The 19,635-nt window shown below is 39.1% G+C and overlaps 1 protein-coding gene across 14 annotated transcripts in view; it reads right to left on the bottom strand.

Annotated features, from left to right (window-relative positions):
• nav1b (neuron navigator 1b) overlaps positions 1-19,635 on the bottom strand; it is an 83,984-nt gene that overhangs the window by 9,218 nt on the left and 55,131 nt on the right. For 5 of the 14 annotated variants that reach the window (XM_046836753.1, XM_046837280.1, XM_046837202.1 and 2 more), the window contains 19 exons: positions 15,300-15,606; positions 12,683-13,427; positions 11,906-12,313; positions 11,595-11,636; positions 10,894-11,048; positions 9,299-9,475; positions 7,771-7,823; positions 7,500-7,523; positions 7,103-7,180; positions 5,665-5,673; positions 4,972-5,055; positions 3,505-3,616; positions 3,262-3,383; positions 2,516-2,524; positions 1,827-1,996; positions 1,526-1,688; positions 1,208-1,385; positions 703-794; positions 515-610 (listed from right to left, as the gene is read on the bottom strand). In XM_046836753.1, coding sequence (XP_046692709.1) covers positions 515-610; positions 703-794; positions 1,208-1,385; positions 1,526-1,688; positions 1,827-1,996; positions 2,516-2,524; positions 3,262-3,383; positions 3,505-3,616; positions 4,972-5,055; positions 5,665-5,673; positions 7,103-7,180; positions 7,500-7,523; positions 7,771-7,823; positions 9,299-9,475; positions 10,894-11,048; positions 11,595-11,636; positions 11,906-12,313; positions 12,683-13,427; positions 15,300-15,606 — 3,024 coding nt within the window. The remainder of the gene's footprint in view (positions 1-514; positions 611-702; positions 795-1,207; positions 1,386-1,525; positions 1,689-1,826; positions 1,997-2,515; positions 2,525-3,261; positions 3,384-3,504; positions 3,617-4,971; positions 5,056-5,664; positions 5,674-7,102; positions 7,181-7,499; positions 7,524-7,770; positions 7,824-9,298; positions 9,476-10,893; positions 11,049-11,594; positions 11,637-11,905; positions 12,314-12,682; positions 13,428-15,299; positions 15,607-19,635) is intronic. The other 9 variants (XM_046836818.1, XM_046837443.1, XM_046837117.1 and 6 more) reach the window with 7 other exon arrangements.

Genomic DNA, 19,635 nt, shown 5'->3' with positions numbered 1-19,635 from the left:
AGCAGGTAGTGGAGCATCTTTTGAAAGCTGGTGATAAATACAAGGATTTTTCAAATACATACAAGGAAAATTTCAAGCGGCTTTTCCCGGAGACAAGAAAACCACGTCGCGATACTGTGCGAGATTTAATAAAGTAAATACGTGCATGAGAATAATAATAGAGTTTCATTAAACTAATAGTTTTCCATAACCTACTGTACGCGGCCACGGTGAAGGAACTTTTTAAACGCACTGTATTTGTATTTTGATGCAATTATGGCAATGAAATGCTCTAAATGAGTTTAGTTTTCACAGATAGTCTTGTATGCAGTAGAAACATACATTTTTCTAAAACGGTAACAAATGACTTTTTTAAGAGACCGGTCTTATTTTATTTAGTTTTGCTCTTCAATTAAGGAAAACTATTTTTCATCCGATTACTCGACGGAATAACTGTTAGAATACTCTATAAATAATCAATAGCAGCAGCCCTAAATCAATGATAATAATAATAAACCGTAGCCCTGCAACTCACTTTAAAAGCTTTGCAGATGGCAGAGTCAAGCGTGCACCAGTCGGTCTGCCCACTGAGTTTGATCAGACCAATGAAGAATTCCAGTTGTTTAACCTCCTGTGTGAAAAGGTTAGTTGTGTAAACTCAATATCACTGTACATTTTGAAAACAGAATGTAAAAACTAAGGTCCTATAGTAGTGAGACATACCTCATCAATCACTTGCTGGTTGGGTATGCGCACCAACACTCTGACGATGCTCTCATCCTTCTGCAGGGTCGAGGTAGGACTTTGAAATACATCTGCCAAAAAATAGCATTCATCTTTTCTATTAATAATTGAACTGAATTGCAGTTAATAGTTTACTTAGGTGAACAACCATTATCTATTTGTATCCTTACAATCATATTCATATCAGATTTAAGTACACGAGACATACACAGATTTAGATGCCGCAAAATCTGTTTTTATATTTAGTAAGGTGAGAGGACACTAGAGTAAACCCACACTTTGAAAAACATTCAAAATTTTACACACAACCGTATCCCAAGCTCAAGATCAAACATAGGAAACAGTGGTTGTGAGGCAGCATGCTACCTGCTTCACCACCCAGCACTAATCAGTAGATTAAAAGGCCATGTCCAATTAAAATGCATAAAAAAAAATCTTATATCCTGTATAATCTATTATGGTGTGCACATGTGTTTCACCTCACCTGTGTTTAAGCTTTCAGTTGCTCCCATGCTAAACGTTTTGCTAAGAGATGCCACAGATTGCCGTGGTGACAAGGTGCCCAACGAGCCAAGCCCGGAGGACTGGGAAGTGGAGCTTGGCGGTCTGGAGCTACCTGTCTTCAGCTGGTCATTTTCTGCCTTTAGATTTTCTACAGTCATCTGTATGAGAAGACATTTACAGAGATATGAAACCTCTACTGGTATGCAACATTGACTGCTGTTCGATATTTACTAGTGTATTATGTGCGTTGTGTCCGAGTGTGTGTGTGTGTCTTCACTCGGACTTTCTTCATACACACCTGCATTTTGCTCATGGCTTCCTGTAGCTGCTCCAGCTGGTGAGCAGAAGTAAGGGCCTCCAGCCTAATATCTGTAAGTTTGCGTTCTTTCTCCCAGAGTTCAGAGCGCAGCTCAGACACCACCTTCTCATCGGGTTCTGCGCCCTCACTGCTGTCGCCCAGTCTGAAGTGGAAACAAACAAATATTCAAAGCTTTGCTGATGCTTGTAAATGTGGTCAACGTTGATAAAGCCCAATAAATTTTTTTTTTGAATTGTTCGAACTGAATTATGGCTAGTTATCTTGAGAAAATGTTGCGTACTCAGAAGAGGAAATACATGTCGATTCATTTAGAGAAAATGGTGATTTTTCTACATCGTGATGGATTTTAGGGGAGGAAGGCGTTGAGGACTCTGGGGTGGCAATTTCCTCAATATCCGAGTACGACTTGGAGCCCTTTTTATAGAAAGCCCTATTGAAGGAACTTCTCAACTGAAAAACAGAAAGAAGAACAGCATATAGATATATTTTAATACATGACTCCCGCATATTGTAGTCACTGACGTATGACATATGACAGTGTAAATGAAGAAAATATGCAAATGATAAAATGCATAAGTAAGCATGTCTACTTATTGTGATTGGGATGAGACAAAGATCTATGTGCATTAAAAACGAAAAACTGTATTCTGGATCTAAATAATTTTTTTCATAGAGTTCCTATTTTATTCTAATCATAGAGATTCCACACATAAAGAATCCAACTCCAGCTGTGTCCAAGCTCAAATAATAGTTTGATTTACTGTGAGTAAATGATCTCAAAGCTGCTAAACATGCAAACATTATTTTACAAGCAAAGACTAAGAATAATAATAATAATAATAAAAAATGATTAGAGTATGAGTCATTGGTGCAGAATGGTAGAAACTCATTGGAGAGGGGAGGGTCAGATAAATAAATATGTTGCTTTCATATTGGGTGGGAATGGTGGGGATTGGGAAAATAACTCACCTCATACACCTTAAAGGAGAGAAAGGGAAGGCATAGGAAAAAGATCAAACTCATACTTAATGTTGTTCCCAATGCACAATGCAACAGCATATAATAATGCACATACAGAGAAAGCAAAAAAGGAAGTGAGAGCACGAGAGAACGGAGAGAAAGAAACTGGCAATGATGGGAAATATATATATATTTTTTTAATTATCGGTTTTTACAAAATACACAAATTGGTGACAAATTTAAGGGAAAAACTAAAGGCTCTGTTGGAGGAACAATGTCCAGTGTTGCTGCTCTACTGGCAGCTCATTGTGGCCCAACAACGTTTGTGTTCTTTTCTAGATAGAAATAAAGTCATTCATTCATCCTATAAAATGGTGCACTGAACAAAGACCATGTTGATACCATATACAAATGTTGCTTCATAATTTCAGTTACATTTACTAGTTTCAATCTGAACAAGTTAGTGAAAATATCTGAGGCAAGAAAAAAACTAACACACTTTTGTCTGGGTATAAACCAAATGAAACTTTGCAGTGAATGGCCGTGTAGCCCCTAACAATGTAAGGCTTAGGGAGAATTTGAATTTGTGGACTGATAAACCAATACACAAATGGAACGAGCAATTACATTAGTTTGCCTACATTATCACAGCCAAGAAAACATGCTGCCTTCAGGAAAAAGTTGCCCTCAGTGTGCTCTGTCCAAAAGTGCAAAAAGAAAAAAAAAAAGAGCATATTATGCAACAGTCAACTTACCCAGCTTTTCTTCTTCTTTTTCTTGGCATCTTGTTCCTTTAGGCTGCCCAGGCTAGAATGACTGGTGATGCTGTTCATGCTGGCAATGCTTTCAGATGAATTCTGCCTGTTAATCTGTAGTTCTAAAGAAAAGGAGACAGACAGGTAGAGGAATGTGAGCCTATTGTTTTGGTATCAGAGTCAGTACTTAATCAAGTTTTTCATTTCAGGTGATTTTTTTTATTCATAAGAAAAGATCCAGACCTTTGGGGGTGGAGTCTGGGTTGTTGAGTGCTCCATGGATGATAACCTGGGCCTCTGTGCTCTTAGATTGCAATATGTCAATGGTTTCCCTCAGGTCCTGTAGCTCCACGTCCTGCAAGTACAAGATATATGAGATCCAGGTATCCTTGACATGCAAAGTTGATATATAACACTATAAACACTGTCCGGTAATAAAAGTCTTATAATGTCTTTCACTTTATTAAATTGAATGCATGTGTCCCACTCTCACCTCCCTCTCCTTCCCAATTCTACAGCGGGCTAATCAAAACAAGACTGATTTTCACTCTGTCCCCTGAGAGGTCGTAATAAGTGCCTCCTGAAAGCATGAGCTCATTAGAGCTGCATAAATCAGAACACTTAAAACATGACACTGCCACTTGAACCAAGCCAACTTCTGCCACCAGCTTTTCAAAGTGGTCAGAGAAACAACCTAGACAGATCGATTGTCTTGACGTAACAAGAGCGCGTTTTGTGTTGTCTATCGATTTAAATAGATAAATATTTGAACCCAATCACATGCAAAAGTTTTTTCTAAGAGGCAAAGTCAATGATGACTAAATTAAAAAAAACTATTTCAGCTTTATTGTTCTTCTGGAACTCATCCTGAATGACAACTACCACGCTAAAGAATTATGACTGGATTAAATAAAACCCAATTTGTGTCATTTCTGTATCCCAGTGCTGGCTCAATGTGCAAGAGAACACACCTTGGGTTAATTTGTCCTGGACGTTACTGGGTCAAATGAAGGTCTTCATTTATCCAAAAACTGGTTCATTAAGACAAGGGGTCATTTTTGTACCCTCACTTCTGGATTAGTTCAACCTACTTGTGATTTGAATCTAATAACTAGAAGCTTCAGTTTGTTTGTATGTTTGTTTATTAAGCTTTAACACCATGTTAGATTCAGGGCTATAAACATGACAGACATGTTTCTGAGTAAAATCGTTTCCTAGCAGTATTGTAAAAGGTACAGTCCAACAAGATGTGTTTAGAAGCTTCAGTTTTCCAGGTATTATGTGTGTATTTATATTGACTGTGATTATTATAAGTAGATTTCTTAGGCCTGGGTCTTAAGGACGCTGTTTGTTTGCTTTGGTCTCCTGCACTGGTCAGCACTCAGACACATTCAAACGCTTTGTAGATCAATAATGTTGGGCTAGGCATTCTTCTTCTTCAGGGTTGTCAGGTCTGTTGTATTCTTAGACATTTAATGTTGTTCTATTTTATTTTATCAACCAGTTAATTATAGACAATAAAAGCCCTGGGCGAATGAGATGACTTGGCCTGTTTTACAATTATACGCATCAACAGTCTGGGTACTGACAAGACGTTGTGGGTTGGGGTGATGCAATGAAAGTGGGCTCAACCTCAGGGAATAAATTTGAATGTCTGATACAAAGGATACATAGATATAATACAACACACACACTCACTCACTCACTCACCTTCTGATCAGAGCTGACAGACAGGCTCTGCAGGCGAGCAGTCATAAGCGTCAGACTCTGTTCGAACGCAGCGACCAGGTTAGCCTGCAAAAGAATGCTAGCATTAGCGATAACAGACACCGACACACACAACAACAGGTGAGCACACCTCACACACAAGTGTGTGTGTGTCTCTCCATCCAAGCTGGAGAGAAGGATGGGAGAAGACAATGCAGAAAGGCTATGGATTATGAAGGGGCGAAGTGATGAGGTGGACAGAAATGATGGAAGGATAAATACACGAGGTCTAGCATTTTGTCCACACACGGCATTTAGCACACTGCTGAAAGAACACCATGAAGTGATTCTGCTAGCACTGTGCATGCAATAGTCTTATGTCCATATAAGGGAGTGTATAGGAAATAATGATACTGTTAATAAATCAATTTGAATGGGTAAAACGATCATTTTTTTAGCTCCTATGTATGTGTGTGTACAGCTCAACTGCTCATGAGCCATCCTTCCAAAAGCATTGTATTCATCAACAAAACTATGACAGCATCAGCTTTTAGCTGATGTCTAGATGACACCTGGAAATGATCTCCACTTGACATCATCAACCAGCACCGGGCTGAGGGTGGGGGCCTGCAGGGGGCGAGGTTAAAAACATGCAACAGCAACAAGGGACAGGCTGGAAGTGACAGTCCAACAAACCTGGCCTGCCTGCTAGAGCGAGCAGCCCCCGAGGACCCGCAAACCAGCCCGCAGCCAGAAGAGGACATCAGCCAAGGAGAGAGGGATAGTGGCATTAGGGTCAGGGTTATACTTCTCACTCACACACTCATGATCCCACACACATACACTCACATGTTAAGACAGTACTGGGATCAGATTGAGATCATTTGCGCTGTACATGTAACATAATCAAAGAATCCTAAAATATTGCCTAGATGCAAGAGAGCACTCGAGGTGCTGAAATACATTATTGTTTGACGTTTGCTGAACCCAGTTCTGTAGCAAAAAAAAAAAGTTTTTGAAGGGGAGATCTGTTTGATGAAGGTTAGTGAACGTTATCAGTGAGAGGTGAAACTCTATGCATCAACATTCGTTATAGGGATTCATTCAGTGGTATGACAAAATATGACTTTATAAAAAAATAATTGTTTTCAGCCCATTTCCTGTCGATTTGGTTATTTGCTAATTCCACACCCCATCTCTCTTCTATTCTCTCTTCTATAATACAATAGATACCAAACGAGGCAGGCTGAAGACTAACACATGCTTCCATCGAACTCTTCATTCGCTAACACATGCACTTGAAGCTACTGCATCTTTTCAATCTGCTGCTTATGCTGTTTTCAGTACTCTCTTCTTCATACCTTGGCCCACAGACACAGCTGATTGGTCAGTCATGCTCTGATTTGCCAGGGAAGAGAGTATGCCATGTCTCCCACCCAGAGGGCAGGGTTAGTTTAACTTAGTTTAATGCAGTTGTTCTCTAACTTTTGCTGCCATTCCCCTCTTTAAAGGGGGTGGATTTTCAAGCCAAAAAAACTGGCAATGAAATTCTTAAACTTCAAGTTTTAAAATGTATTGAAATATAAAGTAATATCAAGTAATTTATTGAAATATTATCTACATAATTAAATGATATAAAATTTAAATTTAAAACACAATACTTTATTCTTAATGGAGAAAATCATAATTAGAGCTTAATGAAAAACAAGAAAAAATGTGTATAAATCCTGCAGTTCATTGCACCCCACCTGTAATGTCTTTATTCCCCACTAGAGGGCATGCCCCGCGCTTTGAGAACCACTGCTCTAATGGTTTAGGCATTATGCCTTATGGTTTCAACTTCATAAGCTGCTGATGATTGGACAAATGTTTTTCTGCAGCACCACTCAGGTGCCCGATGTTTATTTAATAATAAAATATAATATAATATATATGATGGTGCATGAACACACGTTTACAAAATAGCGAAAGGCCATTCAAACAGACCACGAACAAGATCACATACAAGGCAAATAAATGTAAATAAAGAAAAACAATTCTGCATAAGGCACATTGATCTCAGTCAAAGCAGCTGGCTCAAGAATGTGCTGCACAGGAGTTGTGCTGCTGGTGTTTGGAACATTTCGGTACATACGTTAGTGGACAGCTGATTCGTCAGGTTGGCCACTTTGTCTTGAGATACTTCAAGTTCACGCCTTAGTTTGCGGATTTGCTGTGGAGAAAGATAAGTCTAGCTGTTAGTTTTCCTATCTCCACTACCAAACTAGAGTCCGATGATGATTTCTGGAAGATACTGACATGAATGGTCATAAATAATGTTTCTAACGTAAAATGTTATATAAAAACGAGGAACGTTTGACTGATTTCAACAGTGAGGCGCATCAGCTTATTGAAAAAGTTAATGACGCAGTCAGATACACAATATCGCCAAGACATTTTGAAGTGGAAGCCAATCGATAAAGCAAAGAGTACAGCCATGACCATAGACAAACATGAAACAAGAAAACAAAGTGCTGAAAGGACAGGCTTACCTCTCCCTGCATTCTCTCCTCTGTCTGAGAACGCAAGATGAAATAAATCGAGGTGGGAGCAGTAGGAAAGAAGGAAAAAGCTCAAGATTGAGAGCAGCACAGAATGATTTTTGGCCTTTTAAAAAAAAATTATTTAGTCACTAAATTATATTATATGCATTGTATGTGGCAAACAGTACCAATATATAATATTGTTAATTTAACATTCTAAAAGTGTAGAACATGTAGAGAATTTAGCCACTGTGTTTCCTTCTTGACATTGCGTACTTACCGATGAGTAGTTCGATGACGCGTTGGAGGCCAGGGATAGAACAGAACCGTGGACTGAAACAGAATATACAGGAGAATAATTTCTATTATAAATAATGTGAAATATGTATTCATAAGATGGAAAACAGAACAGCCACCAGTTTGATCGATCAAAAACAACAATAAGCTACAGATTTATTTTACAATTACACTAAAAGGTGTGTGGCAGAAAAGCCAATAACCAGTAGAATCTGAAAACAAAACACTGATTCAGCCAGAAATTCATGTTTATTTACAGTGTGAAATGTTGGTAAAAGTGTAAAGACAATCTACTTAAATCTACTGTTAAAGAGTAAATGTGAAAATAAAGCTATTTTACTGTGGGTTAAGTAATACACAGGGTGGGAACCACCTGAAAGCTTTCAAGGCACAACAATAAATAAGCAAATTGTCGACCACAGCATTGCATTTAATGATTATTAATCAGTCTCAGCAACATTTTTGATCGGACCTTTGATATATGGCATCGTAATATTTTATTTTGTACATTTATGGCATTTATCCAGAGAGACTTACAACTGAGGAGGTGAGGGTTAAGGGTCTTGGTCAACAGTCCAGAGTGCATTGCCTTAACCACTGAGCTAACGCTTCCCTCGTATACAGTTTATAAGTACTGTATTTTCCGGACTATAAGCCGCTACTTTTTTCCCACGTTTTGAACCCCGTGGCTTAAACAACGAAGCGGCTAATTTATGAAATTTTTCTGGGTTTTTCCCGGTTTCACAAACTTCAAGCCAAAAAACTGAACCCCATAACGTTAGACCAATTAAATTTTCGAACGGAATCGAAAAAACGCACCTCACCTGTGTTCTGAGCTGCACGGCTTCGGGGGAAAAAACTTCCATGGAGTGATTTTTAAACGCACGACGATGCCAAAAGATAAACTCCCGAGAGAAAAAGTTGTGAAAGGAAGGAGAAAGACAGTGAACAATGACTTATTTGGTCGGCTACTGTTTAGATACAAGCCGTTGCAACGCGTTGAGTCAGGGTGAAGGGAGAGCTCGCTTCTGGCATGCTATTCCCAAAATACCACTATGCTCCTAAGGGAAAGCCTGTGTAAAGTACAGTAGTGTAGACACCTGCGGCTTATAGACAGGTGCGGTTTATTTATGTTCAAAATAAATTCAGTGGGTGTGGCTTATATATGGGTGCGCTTTATAGTCCGGAAATTACGGTACAATGAATCCGGAAAGTATTCAAAAGGCTTCACTTTTTACATATTCCAAAATACGTTAAATTCATTATTTTAAAAAAAAATTGAAGTTTGTCTAAAATCTTTGCAACACACTTTCATGTTGTCATTATGGGGTATTGTTTGTTGAATTCTGAGGAAAATAATGAATTTAATCCATTTTGGGGTATATATTTTTTAACCCCACGTTTAGTTTGTTGATAATTAAAAATGATAATAAAGCTGATTTTACTACTAGACATTAATAATAATGCTAGAAGACAGAAGCAACCTATAAAACGTCTATAGAAAAGCTCACCGTCCTCTCCAGGCTCCCGGAAGGATCCAGAGCGCATCATGCTTTTAGGCCGATCGGCCAGTGACATTGAGCTTCCCATTGGGGAACTTGCATACAGGTCATAGCTGCCCTCGTTGGCCGGAATACTGTTGGAGCGAGTGATGCGAGGGGTGGTGTTCGAGCATGTAATGGGAGCCACTGTGAAAGACATAAGACAGGCGAAAAGTAGAATTAATGCACAAATGTATACATGCATGAATAGAGATTAAAAACGAAACACAAAAGCTTCATGAATCAGTGAAAGCATGCTCTGAATGGGGAATGTAAATGGAATGCAGACGACATGCACTTTAATCTCTATCTGTTTTCACAAAATGTGGAGTATATTAGGAACACCTGAATTCCTCCACATGCAAGCGGTTATCTAATCAGCCAATAATTTTGTGAGGGTGCAATGCATGAAATGATGCAGATAAAAATCAGGGTCTTCAGTTAAGGTGTACATCAAACATTTGGATTGGGAAAATGCGATCTTGAGCGAATTTAAGCATGGCAATTGCTGAAGTGTTTTATGCAAAACAGCCTTTACAGTTCATTTTACAATTTTGGATGGTAAATTAAAATTTGAGCAATAGACCAGATGGGGTCAGCCGAACACTATCGGAATATGAAGCTACAGTGGGCACAGGGTCACTGAAACTGGGCTGGTGAATATGAGAAAAAAATATTGCCTGTGCTTTGCAAACTTCTGCAAGATCTGTCTTGTTCTGGTTAGCCTGTACCTACTGTCTTCTTCTGTTAAAATCCATCAACATGCTCGACAAGGTTCGACATACCTGACATATGACTCCGCTATACTTTTCTGCTCACCACTATTGTGCAGAATGGCTATTTTAATACATTTAGTCGCCCCATTCTAGCTTTGTGATTCTGCTCTGATCTGCTTCTGAAGTTTCAAAATACTCAAACCAGGCTGTCTGTGACCACATGCCACAATCACAGTTCTTCTTCTTGTTCTTCTTCTTTCGGCTTCTCCCATTAGGGGTCGCCACAGTGGATCATCCGTCTCCATACCACCCTGTCCTCTACATCTGCCTCTTTCAACCCAACTACCTGCATGTCTTCCCTCACCACATCCATGAACCTCCTCCTTGGTCTTCCTCTTTCCTCTTGCCTGGTGGCTCCATCCTCAGCAGTCTCCTACCAATATACCCCATGTCCCTCCTCTGCACATGGCCAAACTATCAGTTTAACAAATTAATAACATTTGTAACAAAGATCAAATTTATCTGCATTCTAGTGTTTTAAAAAACAATACCTGCAGTTCCTAGCCTCTTTCTGCAAGACTTTACTGAATTTTTCTGCTTTGTGATTAGCTGATTGGATGACCTTAATACCTTAATAAGGAGGTAGGTATTCCTAATAAACTGAAGTATTTGAGAGATTACACAATACTGAAAACACCAATTCAAATAAAACGTATAATAATTATAAAAGAATAAATAAATTTGGTTACATAAACATCATGATAAATTCTTTCACAGACACTGCAGGGTTACAAATAATTAATAATAATTAATTCAAATGAGTCTAGGGTTTTTTATAATTGTACTCACCCACATTGGTGGGTGGTGTTTTGCCAGCAAAAGACTGGCTCAAATGAGTTGGCGATGGAAGTTGGGGTGGGCTCTCAGACTCAGCCATGCTCATTATCGTGTGGGAGTGGCGACGCTCCTTCCCTTCTAATTCCGATTGGCTACTGCCATAGCGACTGCAGGAACACAAAACAAACACAATGTCATGTGAGCTGTAAAGAATTGGTGAATTTCCCATTTATTTTCTTCACGGATGTGAGAAAATTCTTAAATAAAGTGTTTGATGCATTAAATCAAATTAAGCAGCTATGGGATTAATCGTGGCTGACAATTATTCTAAAAAGCAATAAACAAAAAGAGAAAAAAAAAAACTATGACCACAAGACTATATGCGTTTCTTTAACAAGGGAACAAACTATTAATAAAATGAAGCATTGTAAATGATGCCACATATGCATTCTTTCGTTAAAGTTAATGTTCTGTTTGATATTATTTTGAGATTATATTTAGAAAATAATACAGATTTATTGGCTAGGGAACTGTCCTACAAAGATTCTCAGTGTCTGCTGCAACTGTATCAGACAGTAAATTTAATAGTGTTAGTCTGTTTAGAAACTCTGAAACAGGCATTTTTCCTTTCTTTCCTGGACCACTGCTTAATATAATGTTTAGAACCACTTTCTAGCATGACTAGAAGACACATGTAAGTAAAGTAAGAGTACCTTAGTCCTTGCTTGGGTAAGGTGTTCCTGTCAGTTTGTAAACTGAGAGATGGAGAGAATAACACAAATAATTACCTTAGCTAGCTTATTGCATTCGTTTTAACATTTTTTAAATAGACATGCTACTAAACATGACTGATCACAGCGCTGTTAAATATATGTAAATTTGAAATGGCTAGTTTGCACTTATGCCAACAGAGGGCAGTAGTTACAAGTGCAAATGGAATTTTTTTTAACCGTAACTTGATGTAAAAAAACTACCCTCCATGCTAGATCACATTTATCTTTTTAATCATGACATTCTAGCCCACCTGTCATTTAAGGTGACCGATGTGCGATTCCCTGCCCCCCATGTGCCCATAGTCCTGCATGTGGACTCCTCTTTGTCTTTGAGTTCCACGCTGGGTGGCAGGCTCATGTGCAGGGACAGGGACTCCATGCTGCGGTGGACACCAGACATCTTAGGGTATAAGAGAGGGGAGCTGCTCAGAGAAAGCGGCTGACCGGAGAAGCAGCTTGGCGAGTCAATGTTGAGCACTGGAGCAGGGCTGGGTGTGAGACGACTAGGCATTCGTGAACTGACCAGGTCCTGCAGCTTGGAGTAAGGAGGAATTTTAGGTGGAAGGTCTTCGATAGTCACACATGAATCCAGGCTGTTGGAGTTCAACTTGTCCAGGTGCACCAGGCTTGGAGGGTGTGCAAGAGACTTAGTCAGCATTCTGTTGCGTTAACAAAACAATTACTGTTATTTTATCGGCAGGTAAACTTGATTTACACATTTTCTTATTAAATGCAATATTCAATATTACACAATTAGGCTAGAAACACAATTGACCCCACCGTGATCAATTTCAAACAATGCTTTGAATTACTGTTCATGTCCTAACAGCTTTTACTGCAGCCATAGGTCCTACAAGTGACATTCTAACAGGTCTGGCTAGTTGTCAGGCTATGATTTAAGCACTAGCAATTCACTTTAATAATTCATTAGCAGTCCATATAATAAAGCATTTGATGTTTTACCTAAAAAATAAACGACACTAAGGCTAAGGATATACATCTTAATATATTTAGGTGTAAATTCGTACCGTGGTGTGGTAGTTGGAGAACACAGTTCTGAGTATTTGCTTGTGCTAGTCCTGCGTGTCCTGTGGATCTGCTCTAAATTCTCTCCACAACTCTCTCTCTGGTTCTCACTCTTCAGAGAGTTGTTTTCCAGGTCCGCTTTAGCCTTAGCCCTCTCCTTCTCCTTCTCCCTGTCTGTCTGGTTAACAGGCCCAAAGTTGCTAGGTCGAATGCCTACCTTTATACTACCATCCTTTCCTCTAGTGGGCATGGTAGCAGGTAAAGCAGGCATGGGCTTCAGGCTAAGGAGGCTGGCGTCGATGTTGCTGCTAACGGGACGAGAGGCGGCTCGCCCCGTTAAACTCATAGCACTGGACTTGGCTGGACGAGGGAGACTTCGGTATTGAATGCTGCCGCGGGCGTTTGGTGCTAGGAAGCCGTTCTCACCATTGCTGGCGTCCAGGCTGTTTTTCCGGCTACCTCCTCCCGGAACAGGCTTGGTGGGAATGCCTGAGGACTTAGGAGTTTTGCCCACTGTGGCTGACCCGCTGGAGATGGTAGCACCTCCTGCTGTCATTACAGTGGCCGTGCCAGTTGTTGGAGCTTTCCTGTAGCCAAAACTTCCTGCAGTGGGTTTGACTAGGCCTGAGGGGGGTTTGCGGTGCTCGACGCTCTCCCGACCTGCATCTGAGCGGGAACGCTGCAGGCCTGAAGTCTTTAAGGACAACTTCTGTTTATCCACTGCCTTAGTGTCTCCTTTAGGTGTTGCTGAAAGAAAGAAAGAAAGAAAGAAGCAACGTCATCATTGAGACTCCGAAAATTAAATCAAATAACCGAGAGCTAATTCTTTTATAAGAAATGTAACCAAATGCACTTTCCTCTCAATTTAGTTCATGCGATATGTACAGCATGGTTAAGATTAGCTCATCTGCATCTGGATCTACTTAATGCGACTCAAAGCATATCAATGGAGAAGACAAGTAAGCACAAATCCATATGTATTTATTTAGGGCACAGCACGATCAGATAGCATCTAAACTGTCACAGAGGAAAACACTTCGGCCAAATAACTCGTAAACTATGTAGAGCCAGAGTACTCCAAAACCACACGGCATAGTTGTGTATCCCTAGAAGAAAGATGTATTCCCATATAACTGCATTAAAAAAAAAAGGCCCTGACATGCACAGAACTGTCCCAAGATCAGTCTGTGTGTTATAATAATCTTATTGTGGTTAGCCTTAAAAATATATACCTATATATAAAGAGGTTTATTTTTTTTTCTGATTTAATTACAATATAAATTGTTAACTGTATCGGCTTTCGAACTTATCGAACGGACTATTCTTTGAACACCTGCTTCCAACTTTAAAGTGTTGCCTAGTATGTTTTCAATAAAGGAGATTCGCATTTCTGTAGTGACTTTCTATGCGATTAACCCCAGCATTAATACTGCAAAATGAGGGTGATATCTTTTCTATACCAGTGCGTGCAATTTTGTTTATGGCCAATGTGTCCCTATAAATAAACACTAAATATAGTCTAGGTTGAATTATTAGGGTTTTTTTTGTTGTTGTTTTTTTTAAACAAATTGAAACTGATTAAAGTACAAATTTCAAGTCAGCTGCAATGGTCTACTGTACAGAGTGCATTCTTGCTCACACCCAGTGTTTTCTAGAAAAGGCTCACTCACTATTGTAAAACACTGACTAAAATCATCCAATAGAGATATGTTTCAAAATATTTTGAAATGGGCATCCCCCTTTTTTTTTTACTTTCAGTGATTAAACAGGTGTTGATTAATGTTGTTGAACTAGTAATGTTGCTGGCCAGCATCGTAACACCAAGCCTGACTCCTGTACTGTTCTGATAAAGGCTTCAAATGTTGAGGCATCGCAACTGTCCTGCTCGGCGTTTGAATGTCATGTGAACCCGGGGAGTAAGAATTTAAGGGTTGCCGTTAACAAAAGAAGAATTAACGCAATAATAACGCACTCGCATCAATTATCCAAACTTCTTTATTGAGCAAAGCTGCTGTCTAGACGTAAAGGCGGTCCACAAAGTAAGGAGTGTTGTATTAAGATCTCTCTCTCTGTCCTCCCAAAGGCTTTTACGATAATCAGATTCTGGCATCCGCTACAGAGTGACTCCCTCCATCTCTTGTGATACTGTGATATTTGCTGAACAGATATTATTCGGAGTTCAACACTACATCTGGTCTTCATTTTGAGAGCTTATGTTTGACAGCAGTGGCCAGCAAAAACATAATATCACCCATTAGCACTTATCCTTTTTTTGAATAAGCCAATGCGTTTGAGCAACAAAAAGGCTTTATGTTTTGGATAAGATAGGAGTTATGAAGATACGGTAAAATAACAGATAAGACGTGGTGGTTTTTGTCTGCATGTTAGTTGTTATGCATATTTTCCTCTAGATCATGGAGCAGAAATCCTATCTCTATTATCAAGACATGAGGACAAAGCTTTGATGTTAAACAGGAATGCAGTGGTGCAGGTGTGGGGATGTGTGCGTTGTTTTACACTCGTAAATGGAGAATTGATCTGTATGTCTCATCTTTCAGAATCGTGTGTAACTACGAGGGGGAAAAAAAGTGTTAGATGAAATATGCCCCGCTTCCTCACCTGCCACTTTCAGCACACTCTGAGACGTGTGTGTGATGGGAGATGTGATGCCAACTGGAGGATTTTGGCCCTTCCTGAAGTTGCCTGGCTGTCCGAGGCTCTGTGGCTTTTTCAGCTCTCGTTTTGCAGTCTTCTCCTGAGCAGCACCCTCTGCTGGTCTGCTCTTCCTGTATTTGCTTGAGGACTTGGTTTTCAGGCTGCCTGTGTCATAAGAGCCGGCGTCAGCTTTCTGCAAGGCCTTGTTGTCCTCGCTGTACCAAGCAAGTCCGCTTTCCACCAGGGAGCGCTTCTCTGCATCTGTACGGAGCTGACGAGATACAGAAACAATCTTTCATTCGTTTTGCCAGAGCATTCAATAAATTCACGGGAGTTGGATGTTAAAGTGCGCTGCTTGAAAATCTTATTTTATGATGTAAATATGAGAGTACTATGCCTCCTAAATTTCCGAATGACACTTAAAGGCAATAAACACAATATTTTATCTGAATGTGCTTGTCTGTTCCCAGCATTTTACTTGCAGTAGTTATTTAAATTGGAATAGCTGCATGACAAACATTGTTCCATAGAAACCCATCTATTCAATCCCCCTGCCAGAAATCTGAACCAGTCCTGGGTACAGGCTGGTATTCAGGCCGAGTTTAAAAACACACAAAGTGCAGAAGATGTGCATGTTAAACATATTAGCGGAATCAGTGAAGTTATCTACCAAATGTGTGGAAAATGCCACATCGTCTTCCACGTGGCTAGGCAATAAAGTAGCGTTATTGCTTAGCCACGTGCTCTGTGTGGTATGATAATGAAACATGGCAAGATATTACATTTTCACATAGGCTGTAATGGAAAACACAAATACAGCAGTCAAATGAATTAGGTGACTGTTCAACCATAATGACTTACAGATAATAACATGCTCCGAAATATAGAAATGTCTCTGCCATATGCTAGTTTGCTTGACAAGTAATCGTTCTTCCATGAAAAATAAAAGGCAGCTAGGAATGCTACAAAAGCTCCTGAAGCAAATGAAACCCTCCGTGCTTTCTATGGGTCTGAAAGATGTATGATTGCCATTTATTGAGCTGTCGCCAATGCTGAACACGGGCGCTTGAAAAACGTACACAAATCTGAACGTCACGTGGAACGACAGGCATCAAAATTAGCCCCGAATTCTGCCATTCTCTCTTTTATAATTTGGTACAAAAGCTTGTATGTCTCTATCATATCATAATATCTGAAGCAGGCCCCATTGCCATAGCAACCAACCCTGCAAGTCTATTAATGTGGTTTTATTTCTCCTCAGTCCTGCTGAGCCTGAATTTCTGCACTTGTTTTTTAATTTCAAGTCTTTCTGAGAAAAGGTTTCCGTATGCGCTGTTTAGCATATATTCCAGGCCAAGAAGAACTTATGCAATGTGATTCAGATGCTCCAAATTCAAAAGAAAAGCAAAGCCAGGACTCTCATGAGGCTTCCGACTTCTGTGTTGCATGATTTTTGCTTGTTACGTTTTGGGGGCTTTTGGGGGTTGGAACAGACACAGGTCAAAGAACTGCACATGCACATTTACACAACCTTAAATACAGACATGAGACTTTTGATATAAGAACCATAAAATAACACCGATGACTAGAGGACGAGCGCTAGGGGTTTTTCTCTGGATGATGCCGATGCTGATATTTAGAAATATTTAGATATGATGGAGATTTTGTTTTTTATGTTTTGATTTTCTTCTTTTCTCTTCTTCATCTCATAAATTGTTAGAGTTAATCAATTAGATGTGATAAAGAAAATTGCTTAAATTAAACATTTATTGAACAACACATGTCTCTACAATCAGTGCACCTGTTACCAGGCTTTGGTACCCGTGCCTACCTGTGACCTAAATTGCAGCTGGCTGAAGTCTCATATTTATATAATTAAATATATAAGACTAGATTAAGATCGTCAGGAAAATCGTTAGCTTTCGTCTTTTCCCAAACTATTGCCTCTGGTCAGCTGTTTGTCGGCTGATTCTGCATGTGGAATTGGAGGCGGAGTTAATCGGCGAGAAAGAGAACTCAGATTGGTTACTTAGCTTAGCGAATGAGAACACAGAAAAGAAACCGGAACATGCTCGTTGTCATTATTACTATTATCTTTACAACTTAGCAGACATGATTGAAAAGAGCTAAACGGATCTGTTAGTACTGATCACGGCAGGTGTAAACACTGCTTGCTTTATATATATATTCACTGTTCTAGTTTTTCAAGACTTGTTGTTGGGACGCCAAATACACACTACTGCCACCTGCTGTATGGGAGACTAATGTTCCCTCTTGCAAGCACAGAATGTACACTTAGCGTAATTAGCAGCACAATGGGTCGATGTTGATTAATTTAAAAATGACAGAAAATCGGCCTGATTAATCGACTGGCTGATCAATCGGTCGATCTCTATAGACAAATGTTCCTATCCACAGACAGTAAATTTACACCATAAAATAAAGGCAACGTTCTAACCCAGAAAATCTTGCATCTGTACTCAAATAAATACTTTAAATTTGGAAACTAGCCTTTCTGAAAATGGAGCTCTCAGCCTATTTTGTAGTGAAAATCACAAACAGGTCTATAAATAACCTGGACCAATCAGTGGAAAGTTCAGTAATAGAAAGTTTAATGGCTCGATAAACAACCCAATTATAACTGTACATGCAAGTAATAATATTTAATGTTTTTTTTGGCTTATGTACATGTGCGTGTCCATGGAACTTTTTTTTTATAGTTAAATGGGTCCCTCTAAATACTATAATATGTGCCATTATATATGCACATCATTTTGTTATTTATCATGTTGTACACTAATGAACAAAGATAAATAAATGCAACAGATTTTTGTTTGCTAGTAACTTGTAGACCATATCTCAAACACGTGAACTCATTAAAAAAACCCTTTACTAGAAACACCTGGACACCTACAAATTCATGGAAATATCTAATCGGCCAATCATGTGGCAGCAGTGAACTGAATAAAATCATGCAGCTATGGGTCAGCAGCTTCGGGTAATGCTCACATCAACCATCAGAATGGGGGAAAATGCGATGTCAGTGATTTTGACCATGGTATGATTGGTGCCAGGTGTTTCTGTGCATGTGGTTCCTGGGATTTCAAGCACAACAGTCTCTAGAGTTTACTCGGAACTATGCAATAGAGGGAAAAATGTCCAGTGAGCGGCAGTTCTGTGGACGGAAACACCTAGTTGATAATCACTACGGATTCCAACAGCAGAAATCCATGAACCCAACCTGCCTTGGATGAGCAGTCTAGGCTGGTAAAGTGGTTTCTTTTTTATTTTACTCTTGCTGGCCCTCTGCATCATTACTTGACCACAATTTACCTTGTTTATCTTCTAATGGCTACTTCCAGCATGATAATGCACAATGTTATGAAGAAAAAAAAACATCTCACTGGTTTCATAAACATGTCAATGAGTTCAGTGTTCTTAAGTGGCCTTACTGGTCACTAGTTTAGAAATAAATTAAAAAAAAATGCATAAAAGACAAAATGAAAATCTATGGGATGTAATCATGTCAACACGGACCAGAACGACTAAAGGATAATTCCAACATCTTGTGAAATCCATGCAATAAATATTTCAAAAGCAAACTAAGTTTAGTTAGTATTGCCTTCCTACTAGACTGGTGAACTACTAAAAAGGTGAATGTATTTACCTGTGCACACATAATAAATGAATACTCTCATTAATGGTATATTGGTTTAAACATATTGTTGATAATCTTGTAAGTAAATGCACAAATTGGAGATGGAAACAGTGTATAAAAATAATATTTCAATTTCAGTTTGATATCCAAACAATAGTTTCAAGCTTCAAATTGAACATATACAAAAATATATTCTACAACATCAATTCTATTCTATGATTCTCTGCTAAGCTACAAGCTATAAGACTCGTCCAGGTTTACCAGTGATATAAATCTGTAGTGTCTACAGATTTATATCACGACACTTATACTCAAGGTGACTACAGAAGGTGTTTTAAGTTTCTCTGACAGCACCTCAGACGATAATCCCAAATGCAAGTTAAATCAGTTGTATTTAATGCACTTGCTCCTTAAAATTTATTCAAAGTATGCAATTTTTTTTCATACAAAGTTTTCGGTAAGTTGGGTGCCTATTAAGGCTGTTCCTGGAAAATTCTGAGGACAGAGAGCACTTTGTGGCTCCTTTGTAACATGACAAGCTGCATTTTTTTCCTATTAACTTTAAGTCTGTGAAATAAAGGGCTGTTCGGCGAAACAATTGTTCATAGCTATAGTTGCAAGTGATAACTCGTTTTCATGGAT

This window comes from Silurus meridionalis, chromosome 1 (assembly GCF_014805685.1).
Source record: "Silurus meridionalis isolate SWU-2019-XX chromosome 1, ASM1480568v1, whole genome shotgun sequence".
In the NCBI taxonomy this organism is placed as follows: Eukaryota; Metazoa; Chordata; class Actinopteri; order Siluriformes; family Siluridae; genus Silurus; species Silurus meridionalis.
The sequence above is the reverse complement of the archived record's forward strand: the minus strand, read 5'-3'. Positions and strand labels throughout refer to the sequence as shown.